The 21,955-nt window shown below is 42.8% G+C and overlaps 1 protein-coding gene and 1 non-coding gene across 3 annotated transcripts in view; both read right to left on the bottom strand.

Moving 5' to 3' along the window:
- Nucleotides 1-16,517: 16,517 nt before the first annotated feature.
- smfn (small fragment nuclease) overlaps nt 16,518-21,955 on the bottom strand; it is a 16,252-nt gene continuing 10,814 nt past the window's right edge. The window contains exons 5-7 of one of the 2 annotated variants that reach the window (XM_072445590.1): nt 21,718-21,826; nt 17,135-17,188; nt 16,518-16,715 (exon numbers count right to left, since the gene is read on the bottom strand). In XM_072445590.1, the coding sequence (XP_072301691.1) occupies nt 16,589-16,715; nt 17,135-17,188; nt 21,718-21,826 (290 nt within the window). In that variant the 3' untranslated portion in view covers nt 16,518-16,588. Of the gene's footprint in view, nt 16,716-17,134; nt 17,195-21,717; nt 21,827-21,955 lie in introns of both variants that reach the window. The other variant, XM_072445591.1, reaches the window with a different exon arrangement.
- On the bottom strand, nt 19,674-19,779 carry LOC140361292 (U6 spliceosomal RNA). Its single transcript, XR_011926971.1, has one exon. It is a non-coding gene; the product is annotated as a U6 spliceosomal RNA (small nuclear RNA).

Genomic DNA, 21,955 nt, shown 5'->3' with positions numbered 1-21,955 from the left:
CTTTTTTTTCAAACCTGACCTGGAGAGAGCGTTCAAGAGGTTAACAGATCATCTCTGTCTTCACCACGGTACTCATAGTGATATGATTAGCAATGGAATGGGCTGAACCTACTTTACAATGTTGCAACATTGTGGTAGCCTCTGACAGCCTCTCTGCACTGCAAAGCATTAAAGATTGCAGACAGGATATTCTATATAGCATCTTCTATCTCATCATCTCTCTGTCCAGGAAGGGTGTGAGTTGATTTCCTGCACATGTGAGGGTAGATGGTAATGAAATGGCTGAGTCGCTGGCTAAAAATTCCATCAATTGATGTGATGGTTGAAAGCAAACCTAAAATCAAGCCCATTATCAAGCACTGTTGGATCCATGGAGAGGAACGCAGGAAAGGAAAGAGCCTTTGCTCACATGGGAATGGGCCACACGGACTCAATTGGTCGCTGAGTAGGATAGGCAAGCTTCGACACGTCCTACCGGTTTGTGTAATCACTGTCAAGAACCAGAAACTGTTGCGCATGTGCTGATTCACTGTACAGCATATAAAAGAGAAAGAGCTAAATTGGCTTCAGCTTCATTTGAGTGTTTCATTTGAGTGCTCACGATTCTGGACACAGTTGATTCAATTAAAAAAATTTGAGTTCTACAGAGCGGCTCCTGAAACTGCTGCGCTATTTGACCGCACCGTTTTAGACCACGTCGGGTTAAGGTCAGGGTCAGGGTTAAGGTTAAAGGTGGTATGGACGATTTTTCGGCGATTTGAGAACGCAGGCGGACCGATACAACACACACGTGCGTTTGTTTATTAGCGCAACGGAGCGCATCGCATTGCTCGTCTCCCGTAGATTTCTGTCCACTTCTGCGTCAGCTCGAACTGTCTTTCTCAGTCTTCATTTTGCCCCGTACACTGAGGGAACTATATTATGATAGATCCATGTGCTTAGGCACGCGGAAACGTGGGGACGAACCGCACGCGGCAGCAGGTGAGCGATAGGTGCGTTTTATGATTGATACGTGGCAGGACAAATGATTTATCCACGCTACGAGGAAATATGATAAAAAAATTTGCTGAAAAAAATCGTCCATACCACCTTTAAGGCTAGGGTTAGGGTTAGGGTTAGCCATGAGGCTATGGCAGTGCCGCGGTTCCTGAAACTGCTGCGCCATTTGACCGCACCGCGGCTCTGCAGCCACGGCATAAAAATATACAACATCTTTGGTGCAGATTAGGTGCTGCATCAGACCGTTGTGGTAAAGAGGGAGCTGAGTCGAAAGGCAAAGCTCTCAATCTACCGGTCGGTCTGTGTTCCTTCCCTCACTTATGGTCATGAGCTTTGGGTAGTGAAAGAACAAGATCGTGGATACAAGCGGTCGAAATGAGTTTCCTCCGCCGGGTGGCTGGGCGCTCCCTTAGATATAAGGTGAGGAGCTCGGCCACACGGAGGGAGCTCGGAGTAGAGCCGCTGCTCCTCCATGTCAAGAGGAGCCAGCTGAGGTGGCTCGGGCATCTGTTCCGGATGACTCCTGGGCGCCTCCCTCGGGAGGTGTTCCGGGCTACTTTAAAAATGTCTCCCATCTGTGAGTCTGATTTGGACCAAATTAGAAAGAGCTGTTAAACTTTCTCGCTTGGATATGTTCATTCTGAAATAAATCCATATGAGCACAATAGAGAGAAAATTAAAATGTAGATACTAACCATATGGCCGCCATTTTCTGCAGCGTTTCAACTGTCCGACCGAACATGTGTGCGACAAGAGCAGCGCGAAACATTTCCTCCAAAAACACAAAAAAACACTCCTGACATTGCGCTGTATTCGAGAGCCATGGGACATACTTATAACTGCTAAAATGAATGGAAGTATATGAATAGTGAGTGGGCAAGACCGACGTTTTTTTTTTTGCTTAAAAAAAAAAATATATATATATATATATATATATATATATATATATATATATATATATATATATACATATTTTCAATCAAACCAGCGACATCCTGATTACTCTTCAAATGCTCTGCCACTGAGCCAGACCCCAAACACTAACTCTTTTAAAAACTATCATATGACCAGAAAGGTCAGTTTGGTTGGAAATATACCTAATTCTAGTCAGTGTCGAAAGAAAAGTTTCTTACCCTGATTCCTCGGTGAAAATCTTTGATTTGTAAGAGAATTGAAGCAGACTTTTTATGACTGTTGTTGTTGTTGTGGTGGTGGTGGTGGTGTTACCTTTAATGGTGTTATGTTGTTGTTGTTGTTGTTGTTGTTGTTGTTGTTGTTGTTTGGCGGTTGGCATCCGAGTGTTGCATTACCGCCAGACTTTATTCCTTAGACTGTTGTAAAGTTCTTCCATTACTTTGACCTCCAGTTGTTGTTGTTGTTGTTGTTTTATGGCGGTTGACATCCGAGTGTTGCATTACCGGCAGACTTTATTCCTTGAACTATAACTACTTATCTAAAGTGACATTCTAGAATCTAGGCTTAGATGACACTGAATCCTGACATCACGGCTACTGTTGCTATGCAAGAATTAAAAATCAGATAAACGCACTGGCCGTGGCCAGCAGGCCTCGAAGGGGAGGTGGGGAGGGAGACGTCTAAAGAATAAAAATAATAAAGTATAAATACGTACACCGCCACCTACTGTAGTTGTACGTCTTCAAAGTATAGTGTTTTACGCTACACTTTAGACTTGTTGTTGCATTATTTTTAATGGCGATTGGCAGCCAACTGAAAAAGTGCATTTACCGCCACCTTCTGTACTTGTACATCTTAGACGTTATTCTTTAGACTTAATTCCTTAAACTTTATTCTTAAGACTTTATTATTTTTCTTCTTTTTTGGTGTTTTATAGCAGTTTATTCTTCTTCTTCTTCTTTGGTGTTTTATGGCTTCTTCTTCTTCTTCTGTGTTCTTTAGACTTTATTCTTTAGACTTGAGTCTCTCCTTCTCCCTCTTTTTTCATTTTCTCTCTCTCTCTCCCCCATTTTTTCGGTAGGGAGACATACAACTACAGAAGTTGTACAACTACAGTAGGTGGTGGTACAATTAAAAGTAAACAGTAAACAAAAACAACATTTTTTCGACTTTATTCTTTCGACATAAATCTTTCGACCTTATTCTTGTTTGTGTGTTTCTTTTAATTGTTGTTGTTGTTTCTTTTAATTGCAACTGCAAATTTACCGCCACCTACTGTAGTTATACATCTTCAAAGTATGTGTTTTACACTATACTTCCTTCTCTCTCTTTCGCTCCCCTTGCAGCCAATAGATGGCGCCACCACTCAACAGTTTAAGATAAAATAAATTCACCCTACACACAGGCCTGTTTGCATCCTGCTTTCAGCCCGCAGTTGTACTGATCGTAATACAACAACAGGAAACCACGGAGCAAGTCTGCTGGTGATTTATGGTGTTAAAAACAGCAGAGAAGATTCTCAGAGCCACGTCAGAGCTTTGTCAGTTATTGTAGAAAATGTCAGTTATCACGCAGCTGTAGAGAGGACTGTTTTTTGTTACTGTTGGAAGATTTTCTAACAAGGATTCCTCAAACAAATGCAAATTAAGCTAAATGCTACGCCAGGTATGTTTTTGATGAGGGAACGATGCAATGTTAGAACATGGTAAAAAGCTAACATTATATATATATACAGTATATATCACTGGACTGAAAATCATTGTGGATTTTAACAGAATCTATGAGTGAAGCAAAAAACTAAATTAAATTGCAGTGAAAGAAGTTTGATTTTGTTTGAAATGATAGATGAGCTTCTCCATTTCAATTGCGTCACAGAAATAAACTAATCTGATTGCACGGTTCTGTTTGAGTTTGGCTTGAGGCGCGATGTAGGGAGTGGTGACCAGACTCGTATCGTTTGCATTCATGGGGTTAAGAATGATTAAAAATTGTGACCATTGCCATAGTTATTAACAATTTAAATCTGAAATATAGAAGATTTATTATTCTGGACTTAAGGTTTAGATACTTGGAAAGCCAAATATTGTCTTTGATACAACTTGGTAGTAGAGGAAACCACGGAGCAAGTCTGCTGGTGATTTATGGTGTTAAATGTTAAATGTTAAATGGTCGTTATTGACAATGACTCTTGGATGAGAGTCGAAACGTCTATTTTTTCAAACTGAGTCCAGATGACTACAACTGAAGCTTTTTCTACAACTTGGTAGTAGTTATACCTTTTGAAAACTTAAATTTACAGAATTATAAATATAACAAAACCACTATTCCAAGTATTTCTAAAGTCGAATGGACTAAATATATCGCAGACTTGTAGTATGTACTCTATGTATGTAGTATGTATTATTGCTAATATCTTGTGCTCTGCTGTGAACACTACCTCAGTACAAACAGCAATCTTTTCCATGTTGCATAAAGAATGCACTTTGTTTTGTGCAGTACTCTGGTCCACAGAGCTAATGGCACAGGGGCAGCTGGGGATTCATTTCTCAAAGAATGGAATTAATGAGCCCCTTTTTACTGCAAAACCATTAATGAATATGTTATGTAATAGTCATAAACAAGCCCAAGCGTTTAATTTAGCCAACATTTAGACTAGGATCGATATCTGATTAATCAAGATAGCTGGGTTGAAGTGGCATTTTAAGGGGTGTGTGTAGGGAGAAGTAGAAAGGCACATAAGAATTACTTGAAGAAATTAATGATTGTTATAAATATTTATCTGCATTTTGTTCTTATGTACAGCTCATTAAGTCACATTGAAAGAAAAGCCATGTACGTAAACACTAAGTAAGTATTTTTGATCCTTTGCAACCTCAGGTTACTTTCGGTGATGCTCGGGGAAGGTGCAGGCAGAATATAATGTAAAATGTATATACAAACTTAGATGGCTTCATATAGTCTAGTAATAGTAATTTGTGGACACTGTTGCAGAAATCTGCTGCAGGTGAAAGACTTCAGTCCATATTCATGCACCAGCAGGAACAGGAACATGGACTTGTGATATGATTTCTGATATCACATGTCATATCACAGCTAATGATAAGATAATCCTTTAAGATAAGATAAGATAATCCTTTAATGTCCACATAAGGGGACATTTCGTTGTTACAATGCAGTGGATACAGGAGGAAAGGACAGATTATAGGAACTCTTAATAGACTAAACTCTTATTAACAAAACTCCTCTCTTATCTTAATAGGGAACGGAGTGGGGGAATTAAAAGAAATGGATAAATAAAAATAAAATGATAAGACAAAAATAAGATAATAATAAAATAATAATAATAGAATAAAATAAAATAGTAAAGTAAAGTAAAGTGATAAAGTAAAGTAAAAATAGCTAGGTAATACTAATAGTAAGTAAGTAAACAAAAAAAAAAACTAAATAAAACACTCTTATTCACATCAGTTGTATGCACATGAATATTGCTTGTGAGTATGACAGTAATTGCACATGAATATGATGGTATTGCACATGGTTAAATCAGTATTGCACATGTTCAGGGCAGTGTTTGTTGTAAAGTCTGACAGCAGCAGAAGGAAAGACCTACGAAACTTCTCCCTCACACAGCGAGGGTGGATCAGTCTGTCACTGAAGCTGCTCTCCAGAGCGGACAGAGTGTCCTGCAGGGGGCGACACTCATGGTCCAGCATAGATGTGAATCTAGCCAGGACCCTTCTGTCCCCCACCTCCTGCACCGAGTCCAGAGCACAGCCCAGGACGGAGCTGGACTTCTTGATGACTTTGTCCAGCCTCTTCCTCTCCCTCTCTGTGATGCTGCTGCTCCAGCAGGCCACACCTACAGGAGCTGATGCCACCACAGAGTCATAGAAGGTCTTCAGGAGTGGCCCTGTCACTCCAAAAGACCTGAGTCTCCTCAGGAGGTAGAGCCGACTCTGGCTCTTCCTGTACAGTGCGTCTGTGTTATGAGTCCAGTCCAGTTTGTGGTTCAGATGAACACCCAGGTACTTGTATGAGTCCACTCTCTCAATGTCCCGTCCCTGGATGTTCACTGGTGAGGGGGCAGTGGGGTGGCGTCTGCGGAAATCCACCACCATCTCCTTGGTCTTCCCCGCGTTGATGAGGAGGTGACACCAGTCCACAAAGTCCTGCTCCAGTCCCCTGTACTCCGCATCATCGTCGTCCGTGATGAGTCCGATGATGGCAGAGTCGTCAGAGAACTTCTGCAGGACACAGCTGTCCGTGTCATGTCTGAAGTCTGCAGTGTAAAGGGTGAAGAGAAAGGGCGCGAGGACAGTGCCCTGGGGCACCCCCACACTGCAGGTCCGAGTGTCGGACACACAGTCCCGGGCTCTCACAAACTGGGGTCGGTCTGTGAGGTAGTCCAGGATCCACTCTGCCAGGTCATACTCCACACCAGCCGTCTCCAGCTTGTCCCTCAGGAGCAGCGGCTGGATGGTGTTGAAGGCGCTGGAAAGATCGAAGAACAGGATCCTCACAGAGCTGCCAGGCTTTTCCAGGTGAGAGAGAGAGCGGTGCAGCAGGGAGATGACGGCGTCCTCCACTCCGATGCCAGACCGATGTGCAAACTGCAGCGGGTCCATGGCTGAGCTCACGGTGGAGCGGAGGTGGTCCAGGACCAGCCGCTCCAGTGTCTTCATCTGGTGGGACGTGAGAGCCACTGGCCTGAAGCTGTTGAGGTCTTTGGGGCGCGGTGTCTTAGGCACAGGTACCAGACAGGAGGTCTTCCAGACCTGTGGTACCACCCTCAGCTTCAGGCTCATGTTGAAGACATGATCCATAACTCCACACAGTTCATCTGCGCAGGACTTAAAGAGCCTGGGGCTGATGCCGTCAGGTCCTGCTGCCTTCTTTAATTTAATCCTCTTCAGCTCTCTCCTCACCTGTGCTGTAGAGACAGTCAGTGGTTGCCAGGGGGACTGTGTGCTGGGGGGATGGGTGAGTCCAGGCGAAGTGGGGAGCTGATGGGCGGGAGCAGAGGTGTGAAGAGGAACGGGGGTGGGCCATTGTCTGGCTGTGGAAAAGGGAGCATGCAGCCGTGCAGGGGGAAGGGTGGGTGGGTGCCTGGCCTGATCAAACCTCAAGAAGTGAGTATTTAAATCATTCACCCACTGTAGGTCTCCCTCTTTCTAGCTGCTCCTCCATCCTCCTCTTGTAGCTGGCCTCAGCCTGCCTGATTTTCCTCCTCAGCTCCTTCTGCACAGTCCTCAGCTCCTCCTTGTTCCCTGACCTGAAGGCTCTCTTCTTCTCCTTCAGCAGAGCCTTAAGTTCACGGTTAATGACTGAATAATGCTGCTCAAATTCAATATGACACGGTTAATAATGCTGCTCAAATTCAATATGAGCTCACTATTTTTCATAGTTTAAAACTCTTCGTGTAGTGAATCAAATGAGGTCATTGTGCTTGTGTTAAGTCACATTAGTGTGGACTCTGTCATGTTCATACTTTATTACACTCTGACCTGTGTTTTTACCTGTGGCTCCTGATCTTTCCAGGTTTGCCCTGGTTTGGATGTTTTCCTCACAGAGCATCATAACAGAAGGTTGTTTGCTTGTTGTTAGCTCTACATTAGCTCTTTTAGCACAGCTCTAACGTTCACAAAACCATCTCCTTTCTTCAGTGTCTTTCCCATATGTCTACACTGCGTTCCAAATGATTATGCAAATTATATTTTTCTCTGATTTTGGCACGTGGTCAATATACATGACAGTCCTCCTAATTTTCAATTCACCAACCTTTAGAGTACAATTCAAATGTTACTGAACAAACCTCCCAATGAAAACAGCATTTTTTTTTTATTTTCAAAAATAAAAAAAATCAAGCCATGTTATTTTTGTAATGAACTGAAAATGGTCATTTGTTAAATTAGAAGCATTTGCAGGTCATATTTACTGACATCAAAAGCTATTTCAATCAAAACATCTTAACAGAACAAGTTACATTTTAACATAAGACCCATTATTTGATTGGCGCTTCACAAATGTTGCATCCATTGAACTTGTGAGTTTGTGGAGAGTTTCTGCTTGAAGTTCTTTGTAGGACGTCAGAACAGCCTCCCAGAGCTGCTGTTTGAACTGCCTCCCGCCCTCATAGATCTTTCACTTGAGGATGCTCCAAAGGTTCTCAGTACGGTTGAGCAGTGACGTGCGGAGAGGTTCAGGGCTAGTGAGGCGCCACTCTTTCAGGGTCAGATTTACAAACGCAAATGAACCCAAAAGAGCTCCTTAACGTTAAATCCTTGAAATGTATGAATGGACCTAAAGCCCAAACAATGTATTTCCATATGTGTGAAATCCCCTTGGACTCTCTGGACTCGAGCTGAAATTGAATTCCCTTGATCTCTTTGTACTTTGCTTTTGATGCACTTTGTTCTATATGCACTTCTTTATGACGCCATGTTTGTTATTTTGTATTTCATATGATGTAAAATAAAATCAAAAATTCAAAAAAATCTCAGATCACCTTCACCCCGCTTTTCCTGCTGAGCAATACGCACCAGTAACTGTGGTTGTGACATTTTACCCTTAAGTTAATACAAAATACATTTAAAAGCAGCACATTTCTGTCGTTAAAGAATGTATTGATATAGGGATTTTGGTATATTCTGTAAATCATCAAATCCCCCTTTTTTAAGACTCCAAAAGATCCGGGGCTTTTGGAAAAACATCTGAGGCTTGAGGCCCCTGAGCCCCCCCCTGCACCGCCGATGGTTCAAACCCAGGTCAACATGGTGAGGCGCTAACGTTGCCAGTTAGTCACACTTTTTTTCTCCCGTGTCATGACATTTGATAGACCCTGCACTTGTTCATGAATGTCTAAAATCAACATTATTCATGCTCTGACTCACACTGGAGGGGTCCAAATCCATTAGAACAGATAAGAGCGTTTTGGGGGTGCTCTGAATGTTAAATGAGGTCATACGGCTCCGGGACAGTCAAAGTGTTTTCACCAGAAATTCCTTCCTAGTTTTTAGTTTTTTTGGCCTTCGAATTTATAGCGACCATTGTCAGTCAAGTGGTAGATCATTATTAACACTTTATTTAGTGTTGATGACGTAGGCCTACTCTGGAAGTGAGTACACACAGGAAGTGAGTACTACAGCGGCCACCGACATCTTCAGAAGTCGAGATCGAGAGACATTTGATTGGCTGTGAAATTGAAGGGAATAATAAGGTTTTAAGAGTACTTTTTAATACATTTCAAGAGTAAAAAGTCACATCTATGAAGAGTCACAAGGAGTTCGCGCACATGACTCAGCTTCACGTGGCATTCGCTTTCTTTGATAAATATTTCCCCATCGTAGTTTCGTAAAATTGTTGATTCTGAATTTGCAAAGTTCTCCTGCCAGCTCATTGTTGTCAAAGAAACTCTCTCTGGCTGTAGTGTGGGCGACAAAAAGGTGACGAAAGTAGAGCACGTCGACACGAGCGTGTGGTTTTCACAAACACTACTTTTTCTTGCCGTCGTCGTGCGGTTTTGCATTGTCGCGCAAGTGCCAAAGGAAATTATATTTGAGAAAGAGTGAAGTCTCTCCCGGTCTGTGCTGAGCCAATTTCACCTCACTCATTCTGAACGGGCGAAACTGCACTCCAAACCGTTAAAAGTAAAGTAAAAGTGCAGCTCAGATTGCCTTCAGTTCAGGGCACCGCTTAAGACGTAGTGGAGGTGCTGTGGTGTTCCAGATTCACTCAGTGGGGAGTCCACTTTCACTGGACAGCCCTCTGCAGGCTTTTCTTTTTCATGTGACCGCAAGAGAACAGCAGCGCTCCGGTTTTCGTGCCAGTTACACTCCGCGAGACAATCATGCTAACAGCACCTTCGCAGTCTGAGCGTGGCAGAGGCGTCAAGTCCTCGCACCCTTCAGCGAGCCTACGAAAGTCGCACAAATGTCATACGTGTGCTGTGACCTAACCACTCAACCACCGGGCCGCACTATTCCTTCTTTTTCATGCAGTGTAGTGTTAAAATGTTGATAACGCAGATGTAGCATGAGGCGTTTTGTCGTCGTTCATATTAGCATTAGCATGTCGTACACAGATACGCCACAAAGAGATGGATCACGGTTTGTAGCAATCAAGAAGAGGCAAAGTTTATAGACTCGTTTAATACATTGTTTTGTTTTAGTTTAGATTATTCTACGATTGAGGCTGTTGTAGTCTAACGCGCCACCTACTGGACATACTTTAGTACTACCACAAATAGTAAAAGACCTACACAATACTCTTAAAGAACGTTCATTAATTGTAGTCTTAACGCGCCACCTACTGGACATACTTTAGTACTGCCACAAATAGTAAAAGACCTACACAATACTCTTAAATAATGTTCATTAGTTGTAGTCATTAGTTGTAGTCTAACGCGCCACCTACTGGACATACTTTAGTACTGCCACAAATAGTAAAAGACCTACACAATACTCTTAAATAATGTTCATTAGTTGTAGTCATTAGTTGTAGTCTAACGCGCCACCTACTGGACATACTTTAGTACTACCACAAATAGTAAAAGACCTACACAATACTCTTAAAGAACGTCCATTAGTTGTAGTCTTAACGCGCCACCTACTGGACATACTTTAATACTACCACAAATAGTAAAAGACCTACACAATACTCTTAAAGAACGTCCATTAGTTGAGCTGTTGATTGAAAGCTTCTTGTCGGTTGCTCTGTCGGTCGAGGTGGGAAATGGCGTGTAATGAACCGCCACCTCAGCACAGTGACTGACATCCTGGCACCGCGTCAGGGTCACTCAACGGCCACCGACTCTTCACACCATCGCGGGCCCGGGACGGGGAAAACAGCGCCGTCTCCCTCCCGTCTCCCGTGCGCTTTGAAGTTTCCGCTCCTCCTTCCACGACCTGCCTTGTCAGATGAAGTCAAGACGCCGCGCTGAGATTGAATCCGAGGTCAGTCACATGTGGGCAGTGTGTGCGAGGGCGGGAGGAGAACTATCGATTTACGGAGAGAGATAGTGGGACGCAAATCGGGATGAGTCAACAAGAAACGTGCGCCAAATAAAGAGGCTTGGTAATTAAAAGCGAGTTGGGTAACCACGGATTACTGCTCTGGGGGATACGGAAAGAGTGGATTCTGACTAATTATCAAGCATCTTTAGAAATGTCTCCAAGAACCGTCCTGTTCTTATTGGAGTTCGCTTTGTTTCATGAGAATTAGCGATGCAGTGTTGGAGATCTAAAGGAAGGCTTTGATGTTCAATTGTTCGTAGCTAAATATGCTTTGTCTGATGTTCCATATTTTAATAATGGTGATTTGCATCTTTAGAAGTTCGTCAAATATGCAACGGAAAAGGTCTGTTGCCAACATTTCTTGTAAACACATGAACAAGTGTTATTTACGTCGCAATATTTCCAACATTATAATAAAATATACTTGTTTTTGCTCCAATTTTTCACATGATTTTTTAAAACTTTCCTATTAACACAAAATCAAGTCAAGATAGTCAAAATACTTGAAATACTGGCCATGATAAAAGGCCGCTCGGCAATATTTGGTTTTGTTGTATTCCGTCTCGTGAATATTCTGAACTCCGACCATTGATTCTTGGTGTTTGTTGTGTTAAAGAGGAGGCAGTATTTAAATTTGTGTTCTGTGTGACACTTTGATGAGGTCCAGTAATGTACCAGGAGCACTTCCATCAGGACGCTCGTAAATAAGGCTCCCACCTCTCCCTCCCTCCTCTCCCTGTTGTTCCCTCCTCTCTCCTCCTCTCCCTCTCACTACCTCTCTCCTCCTCTGCCTCCCTCCTCCTCCTTTCTCGCCCTCTCTCCTCTCCCTGTCGTTCCCACCTCTCCCTCTCGCTCCCCCTCCTCTCCCTCTCGCTCCCACCTTTCCCTCTCGTTCCCTCCTCTCCCTCTCGCTCCCACCTCGCTCTCTCGTTCCCTCTCGCTCCCTCTCGCTCCCCCTCCTCTCCCTCTCGCTCCCACCTTTCCCTCTCGTTCCCTCCTCTCCCTCTCGCTCCCCCTCCTCTCCCTCTCGCTCCCACCTTTCCCTCTCGTTCCCTCCTCTCCCTCTCGCTCCCACCTCGCTCTCTCGTTCCCTCTCGCTCCCTCTCGCCCCCTCCTCTCCCTCTCGCTCCCTCCTCTCCCTCTCGCTCCCTCCTCTCCCTCTCTCCTCTCCCTCTCGCTCCCTCCTCTCCCTCTCGCTCCCTCCTCTCCCTCTCGCTCCCACCTCGCCCTCTCGCTCCCTCCTCTCCTTCTCGCTCTCTCCTCTCCCTCTCGCTCCCTCCTCTCCCTCTCGCTCCCTCCTCTCCCTCTCGCTCCCACCTCGCCCTCTCGCTCCCTCCTCTCCCTCTCGCTCCCTCCTCTCCCTCTCGCTCCCTCCTCTCCCTCTCGCTCCCACCTCGCCCTCTCGCTCCCTCCTCTCCTTCTCGCTCCCTCCTCTCCCTCTCGCTCCCTCCCACCTCGCCCTCTCGCTCCCTCCTCTCCCTCTCGCTCCCACCTCGCCCTCTCGCTCCCTCCTCTCCTTCTCGCTCTCTCCTCTCCCTCTCGCTCCCTACTCTCCCTCTCGCTCCCTCCCACCTCGCCCTCTCGCTCCCTCCCACCTCGCCCTCTCGCTCCCTCCTCTCCCTCTCGCTCCCTCCTCTCCCTCTCGCTCCCTCCTCTCCCTCTCGCTCCCTCCTCTCCCTCTCGCTCCCACCTCGCCCTCTCGCTCCCTCCTCTCCCTCTCGCTCCCTCCTCTCCCTCTCGCTCCCTCCTCTCCCTCTCGCTCCCACCTCGCCCTCTCGCTCCCTCCTCTCCTTCTCGCTCCCTCCTCTCCCTCTCGCTCCCTCCCACCTCGCCCTCTCGCTCCCTCCTCTCCCTCTCGCTCCCACCTCGCCCTCTCGCTCCCTCCTCTCCTTCTCGCTCTCTCCTCTCCCTCTCGCTCCCTACTCTCCCTCTCGCTCCCTCCCACCTCGCCCTCTCGCTCCCTCCCACCTCGCCCTCTCGCTCCCTCCTCTCCCTCTCGCTCCCTCCTCTCCCTCTCGCTCCCTCCTCTCCCTCTCGCTCCCACCTCGCCCTCTCGCTCCCTCCTCTCCCTCTCGCTCCCACCTCGCCCTCTCGCTCCCTCCTCCCTCTCGTTCCCTACTCTCACACAAGGTATACCATGCAGTTGTTCAGGACGCACCGGAATAGCTGCAAGGACACAGGTCTGTAAGTAAGACAATATGATGGTTTAGACTGCTCAAAAACCTGGCCATTTGAACCCCACTTGTCACATCTTGTTACATTAAGCAAGGTTAGACACCCAATCCTGACAAGAGAAGTTAAATATTAATTAGGCAGTGGATTTCCAAAAGGTACAAGTCCAAATTTCCAATATATCTATCGACAAAAAGCAATTAGCTTATTGCCAATACTTATAATGTATTTTTTAAACTTCAAAGTTACGTAGTGTTTTTCGAGGCATTATGTAATAATGGTCAGATCAAGTCAAACTGTGGAATATTCTGGGTAATCCAAGTGGTTAATTAGTCAGTTGATCAGTCAATTATTTTAATGTACTTTTCAAACACTTTTTATCCAAATAAAAGGTTGAAATGTGGTGACTGAAGACTTCAAGATGATAATATTTACAGATAAAGTATAATATTAGCTCAAAATCAAGACAGTTAATCTATAATTTTTTTTTTTTACATTTTGATTTGAAAATGTCACTGTCCTTGTTGGAAAAAAAAGCCTCTCGTTTTTAAGAGTCTGTATAGTCCTGAAAACACTAACTAGACACGATTAGTGGATTAATCCTACAATCTAATAATATATCTGCTGAGGCAAAGCAGGTGGTTGCCCTTCCACCAGAAAAGTTACAAAATACACCCTTTAAATAAATCCTATCTCACTAGCTGAGGAGAATCTGTTTACCTAATGACCAGAAAAAGAATAGTAGTAGTAAAAGTAGTATGTCGAATATGGTGGAGTTTACTGTCCAAAGTTGGTCCGGGGCAGGGCCACTGTTTTGTTCTCCTCCTCAGGGACGTCGCGCGAGAGCTGACTTTTGGCTCTTTCGCCTCACATTTGGCCGAGGTGAGCCGATGATGGAGCCAATAGATCCATGAACTCGGCCCATTCCGTACCATTTACCCATCAGCCACCGGGAAAACCCCCCTATGGCAGTTCACACGTGTCTGTCACTCACTGAATCACATACATTTATATTTATATTTAGTGTGCGCTGAAGATCTTTGGAGCGGTGCGCGATTGGGCTGATGGGTAAATGGTCCGGAGTGGGCCGAGCTGTAGAGGAGGCGAGCAGCGCCCAGCGATCTATTTTATTTTGAAAGCGCCTCTAGACCAAGCTTCTGACGCTATGTAGAGTTCTCAGCCAATCAGAAGGCGAGCAGCTTCTGGGTGGGCGTGATCTAAAAATCTGGTCTCCTCCCACTCAGAACAGATCCGGGTTCGCGGCCCGCAGGAGTCCAGCGCCACAAAACCTGAACTAACGAGTGAATGAACTCAATAGAGAAGACAATGGACATGATAAGAAAGAGTGCGTTTTGTAAGGGCCCATGACGCAGCAGATCAGAATCATTAAAACACCTCTTCAAGTGTCTACATGCTCTAGGTGCTCGTTCACGGAGATCGTATTATTTCATTGAAGGTACCGACCTACACAGACAGCGGTTCGCAACTTTTTCAACCTTTGGCTTCTCATAAATTCTCTGGTTAAAATTCAGTTTTTGATTCACTCTTTTTGAAGCGAAGGAGAAACTACAAAAAACGAAATGAAATAATACGATCTCCGTGAACGAGCACCTAGAGCATGTAGACACTTGAAGAGGTGTTTTAATGATTCTGATCTGCTGCGTCATGGGCCCTTACAAAACGCACTCTTTCTTATCATGTCCATTGTCTTCTCTATTGAGTTCATTCACTCGTTAGTTCAGGTTTTGTGGCGCTGGACTCCTGCGGGCCGCGAACCCGGATCTGTTCTGAGTGGGAGGAGACCAGATTCTAGGTCACGCCCACCCAGAAGCTGCTCACCTTCTGATTGGTTGAGAAATCTACATACTTACAAAGTTTCCTACGACGATTAATTCAGAGAGTAAACTATAGGACACAGAACATCGGCTTTTCAGGTGAAATGAGTTTGTTTAAAGGCGCTGTATTTAAGTTTTCTCATAACATTGTTCTTGCTTTGCCTGGAAGGTTCCAAAGTATGATATAGACTTTCATTTATCTTGTTAAAGGAGTTTTGATTTCCTCAAAAGTACTTGGTTAGAAGCTGTACTAAAAAAAAATGAGTGCCGATATACATTAAAGTGGGATACCATAAGACTAAGGCCAACTGAGTCTATCAAATGAATAAAAAAACAATGATTAGCACTCCCAGAAGTAAATATGACTTTATGGTGTCATATTGGGCCGCTCCGCCTTCAACTCCGCCCCTGCTACACAGGTCATGAACAAGATGTGGATCTTTCCACTGTGAGTGGATTAAATCACTTAATTAAAAATAATCGAACAGAAATAACAGCTGAAATTTGATGACAAAGTATGTAACTTACTGGCGTGACCACAGTGCACACGTCTGATGTTGCTCACAGGGGTCCGAGGGGCCCGGGGCCCAGGATGTTTGTGTGTTTGCTCAGACACATGAAGAATTAGAGGGAACGTTGAGCAGGACCATCACAACCTGCTCGTTTAAAGCCATTGTTTGTTTGTAACGGTGTAAACTTTGCTGCCTCTTGAAAATTCACTTATAAATTCAAATTCACACAAAAATAACACACATAATGTATTTATCTGGGATATTACATTGTTTTGTTGCATGATTGTGCAAACATACTGGCATTTGTTTAGCCTAAATGGTTTTCTATTTCCATTTTTACTCAGTCTATACATTTATATTTTTGGCAGTTTTTCTATATGGGATATAATCGTATATGAATATATCACACATCCCTAAATGATCCATCCTGATTTTGAATTGTAAATAAGAATGTTTCCAGGTTGATGGGTGGTACACCTTTTTACTCAGAACAGTTTACTACAATTTTTGCTTCTAAACAAAAAAAAGTGACATTCAAAGTGCCTTGATTCAAACTCTCGGACACTTGTTGGGTCGGCTCAGTTCTTTAGCATAAACGCTGATGCTCACTTATGCGTTGTATGAATTATTCATGAAGTCGTTCCCAACACATTTGTACCAATCTGTCATCATCCGAGGCCTTTTAACCTTTTGCCAACAAAGTGCTCTGATCCACCTGGCTGCTGTGTAAGGGGCACACTGCCATCTGGTGGTGAAAGACTGTACTGAAGGCTGTGCAAGATTAGAGCACGTTTATGGCAAAGTATAAATGTAATACAAGCATTAACTGGCAAAGTAATAGACAAACTTTCAACTTTCACCATCATGAATAAACCTTCCTAGTCTGCGTTTGTAAAGACAATAATTCACGTGGGAGTTCAGTTTCAAAACCCAGTAAATGGCTTGGAAATAAATACAAAACCACCAAAATATATTTCATATTTTCTTTTTTAAACTTTGAAAAAAAAAAAAAAATGTATTTATTAACTTTTTCCACTTTTTCGTGCCCTCATTAAAGAAATAGATTAGAACAATATGAAAATACAGGGCTTTAGAAGGGAGATATTGATTTGAACACAAACTAAAACCTCTAGATAAAATATAATTAGGAGGACGTTTTGTCGCCGTCGCTGTTCTCGGTGATCTTGCGTTTCTTCTCTGCACAGGACTTGAAGACTCTGGCTCTGTAGAAGTGAAGTTCCTTGATGCTCTCCTGGATGTCCTCCAAGGCTCTAAAACAAGCACAAACATACAGTATGGAAGATCCAATAATCCATGCATTTCAGGCACAAAAGTAGAAGCACAGCAATAACAATACAATATATACCAAATATCCATCTGCAGGATTTTCAAGAATAACTGCATTCTTAGCATTTTATTTTGGGTTAATAAAGTTTAAATGAGTGTTGCCTAAACCCTTTCGGCCATTACAATATTAAAAAAGGTCCTGTTTAAGTTATAACTTAACTTTTATTCTACACTTGACTGTGATTGGTTGAATCCACCTCTCGCTCAGGGCAAAGACTGACCAATTGGAGGAGAGGTGTAGCAGATCGACTGAGGGATCACAGCGCCATTACACGCTGATCATCATAAACAGAAATAGCGTGGGTAGATTCGGTATGGTTACGTGATCTGTGCTTTGTTCTACCTGTGAGATGCTCTTTTGAGAGGCGCCTCCTTGTACTCTTCTGGAAACCACCTCCTGGAAGTCAAACACAACAGCAGCGCCACATTAATCCAGCCGTTTGGTTTCGGTGACTGCAGCGGCCTCTAATCAACAGCATGTTAAAGCTGATGGACGCGGCGCGGATCGTTACTGGAGTCGGAGTAAATAAGGTAGTAATGATGAGACGAGCATGGAAAATAACCGTTAGGCAAGTTAAATAGACTAGAAAAAAATCTCATTACAAGAGGTTGTGATCGCTCGGGTTTCTCGAGGCGCGCGCTGTCACAGGGAAAGGTCAACCCAATATGAGTAAATGTACAATCATCATCAGCCAGACCAGCATTCATACATGTAACAGTACAATGTATGTATGTATGTATGTATGTTAGGGATGCGTACCGCTACGACGGACCGGATCTGGACTTGTAAAAACGTTTCGGTTCAGGTCCAAAAAAAAAACAAAACCCTGTTGATTCGGTTCTGGACTCATTCAAAATCTACCACTCACATTCAATATCCTTTACGTTCTAGAATCTAAACCATCTTAAACCTTCCATAGATGGCGAAATTCGCGCTGGAAAAGACGTAAACACTGACATCGCTGTCAATGGCCCGGAGCCATCAGCGACGCACGCGTCTTCCCCGCGGCAGAAGTTGAAGCCGGCGCAATGAGTTTAAAGACGCGTGAGACCGAACCTTCAGGAAGATCGCTGGCTTTATTTGAATCGTTTGAAGCCGCCGCGTGCGTCGCCGCTTGTGCCGCTTGTGCCGCTCCGTGAGTTAGTTTAAGACGTTAAAGGAGCGGGTTGTGCTTTGGTTTGGGTGTAAATATTGTAACTTCTCGCTCAGGTCAGTAATGCTGGTTTAGTGCTCACAAGTTGTCACTTTATTTCTTGAACAGAGTTGGTTACTGTTGGCCGTAACCATGGTGATGGAACAGGAACATCAAAAACTACCTCGTCTCCAGAGCCGCTCTTAGCTCCGCCCCAGAGACCACACGCACTAGAGACTAGGGTCGCTACAATATGAATAAAATAACTTATGTTGTGGTGTGATGTAGCATTTATTTAGGTGGGTTTATGTGCAATATACATATTTATACATCTAAGTAAATACTAAGTCAAAGTAATATTGTTTAATTGCTGGATTCATTAATTGGAGAGTATACTATGTAAAAGTATTTGTATTATACAGTTGTTAAATATGGTCTTGTGTTTAATGCTGTTAATATGATGTATTGTGTGTAGTGTAAAATATTTTCATATTCTATTTTTGATACTGCTAAGTTGATTGATTTATCGTGGTTCTAGTTGACTGTTATGCTAGTTTTTGAAGGTTTTTACATGACTTTGATGCCAATGGATCTGCAAAATTAAAGAGTGGAAATGTATCTAAAGGCATTAAACTTCAAATGTGGGAACAGCCCAGTCAAACCAGTGATACACTTGAGAAACATAGTATCAGCAGAAACAGCCGCCCCAAAACCAATACTCAACTTGCTCTTGTTCGAGAGTTGTTCCTCTAGTAAAACACATGAATGTGTGTTATCTAGCAGCTTGTGATTTGTAAGTTGTAACTTCTGTTAATAAACAGTGAATAAACCAGATAAATTGAGTTTATTTCAGTCTGCAGTTAAGCCTTGTGTTTGATAGAAGTCCTTGTTCATGCGTCTTCAACTTAATTGAGGCAAGTAGCTATATATATATATATATATATATATATATATATATATATATATATATATATATATATATATATATATATATATATATATATATATATATATATATATATATATATATATATATATATATATATATATATTATATATATATATATATATATATATAATATATTAGATATATATATATATTATATATATATCTAATATATATATATATATATATAATATATTAGATATATATATATATTATATATATATAGCTACTTGCCTCAATTAAGTTGAAGACGCATGAACAGGGCATATATGGGCCAACATTCTGGTGTGGGCCGTCTTTGGGACAATTGGCTCCATCATCGGCTCACCTCGGAGTGAAGTGAGCCGATGATGGAGCCAATAGATCCATGAACTCGGCCCATTCCGGCCAATTTACCCATCAGCCACCGGGAAAATCCCCCTATGGCAGTTCACACTTGCTGGAGTCCGTGCTGAAATTATTTTTGCCTTAGCCTTGTTTTAGTATGTTTTTAATGTTAAAGTATTTTCTATTGCACACTTTATAAAATAATACAATAATGGATGTCTAATTGACTATTATTAAAGATTCATTTTATACACACTTTGCTTATTTGTTTACATGCCTGCTGGGTATTTTAAATTGAGCTGCTATTTTTATTCAATTCAAATTTTGCACTATTATTTCTTATTCAAGCTACCTAAGAAAGGTGCACTGTTAAAGTGTTAAGAAATAAAATAAAAACTGGGGACAACATTGATCATTGCTGAAGATGCAAATGCAATATCATATACAACTTACTGTTGGAAAAATTGTAAAAAAGAGAAAATGAGGAACGCTTCACGAATTTGCGTGTCATCCTTGCGCAGGGGCCATGCTAATCTTCTCTGTATCGTTCCAATTTTAGTATATGTGTTAGCGAACTAACACAATATGCCTCTGTTGCTGACGCAGTTATACAGGGCTGCTGCGGCATACCGGCCTCAGTAATGGTTGGTAGAACAATGCATGCATGTCTTTCAGATGGTAATAAGCATTGTAATAAGCTCTGAGGGAGGTGTTCTGTTTGATATGTATTGTTCTGGCTACTTATGAGTAATCCAGACGTTATTTGATGGTGTAATTACATTTATATAAGTTCTAAATGTTACGTTTTATTTTTGTGAACCGGAAGTTGCGTCGTTCCTGACTTCCCCTTTAATGCACAAATGCATGCTGGGTAATATGCGTTGGTCTTTCAGATGGTAATAAGCTCTGAGGGAGGTATTGTTCTGGCGCCTTATGAGCCATCCAGACGTTATTTTATGTTGTAATTACATTTATATGCTTTTCTGTTTTATTTGGAAGAAGTTCTAAATGTTACGTTTTATTTTAGCGAACAGGAAGTTGCGCCGTTTCTCACTTTCTGTTTAGCGCTAGCTCGAATCAACACTTACGATCACGCTGTGTCCTGAGCCAGCACAGCCTGTATGTTGCTATACATAATACAACCTATGGCTGTGCACTTAGAACGCACCATTTATATGTTGTTACGTTTCGATTTGTTAAGCAAATGCCGCTAATTTGTGTGTTTAGCCATGTTAGCGCCGTACATTAGCATGTTAGCGCCGTATGCTGGCGTTAGCATGTTAGCTCATATTCACATTTACTGTGTTCGCGTTGTACTTATATTGGTCCACAAAACATTGTCAGCTCATACACTCTATTCTACGTTACAGTTTTACCATTCGTTCTTCACTTTTCATGCCGTGCAGCCAATTAAACCCAGTTAAAAAGAACGGTGTGGGTTTTGGAGATAATGGATATCTTCCGGTCAAACTGAGTGCGAGGCCAGGACACGTATAGTAAATAAACAGCGGAGCTGTCTATATTAGTTCAGCATTATATTACTGCCTTCACCCATTAGCCAAAACAACCAATTTTCATTACATACACAAATGTAGTATTATGATACAGTGCTCGCTGGTAATACATTTAAATCACTGTCTTTTATGTTTATAATTTCCATGATTCCATTAAGTAGTCAATATTCAAATATGTATGGATTGTGGATAGGCTTATACACCATGTAATAGTATGTTTAGGGTGCATGTACCTTTGAAAAATAAGGTACATTAAACCATCCTTGGAGGAAAAAGCAACCCCATATGAGGCATGTTTACCATCCCTTAAAAAAGTATGGGCAGAGACCGTTACGTTTGTAGCAATGACATAGAACAAGTGAGTGTTCCTCATTTCATTGTTATTGAAAAACCTGAATGAAGCAAAATACAACTCTACACTTTAATGTGGTTAAATGCACAAAAAAGTCATATGCATTACTGTGGCTTTTTTATTAACTGGAATGCTTTATTGGTCTGGACAGCAGTAGTGTGGGGCAAAGAAGTGAACGGCCACATCCAGTTTGTGCCTTAAAGCACTGACTTATCCCGGCGCACGCCAGTTTGATGTGGCTATCGCTCTGAACGGAGTTCTACATTATATAAATCTGGACATTCTCTCATGAAAGCAGTCGGCGGCATGACAAATATTTTAATCTGATTGGTCGAAGCGTCACAGGAACAAATCCAGTGAGAGAAAAGCACAGACTTCCTCCCCATCCTCCAAAGCACTTCTATGTGCACAATTAAAAAAAACAAAATAGTCCATAAACCTGCTAAAATTGGCCAAATTAAAAGTGAAAGTTACACCCAAAACTATAATGCTGCGTTGTGATTGGTCAGGCTCACATTGGCCCGGGCTTAAACCGAACAGCACGAGCCTGACCAGATGAATTCTATTCTGCTGTGAGTTACACATCATAAACAGCAGGAGGTGGAGCGCCCTCTGCTGTCAGTACATGGTCATTAACTTGAAGGTGCCACTTGCCTGCAGAGCTCCTTGATGGTGCTGACATCAATGATCCTGTAGTGGAGGTGGAACATGAACTGTGGCATGTACTTGTCCAGGAAGCGCTTGTCTGCATGGACAGAGTTTCCTGCACGCATGAACAAACAAAGAACTTCTAAGTTCCTCTTTATCTTTTCTGTCTGGTGTTTGAACACATCACTAAGACAAGAAATATGTTTGCAGGAAACTTGTTTCGCTTGTGGTGGATTGTGTCACC

The sequence above is a fragment of the Eucyclogobius newberryi genome, unplaced genomic scaffold (genome assembly GCF_026437365.1).
Source record: "Eucyclogobius newberryi isolate DKJ021-1_F unplaced genomic scaffold, fEucNew1.0.hap1 SCAF_15, whole genome shotgun sequence".
Lineage (NCBI taxonomy): Eukaryota > Metazoa > Chordata > Actinopteri > Gobiiformes > Gobiidae > Eucyclogobius > Eucyclogobius newberryi.
The sequence above is the reverse complement of the archived record's forward strand: the minus strand, read 5'-3'. Positions and strand labels throughout refer to the sequence as shown.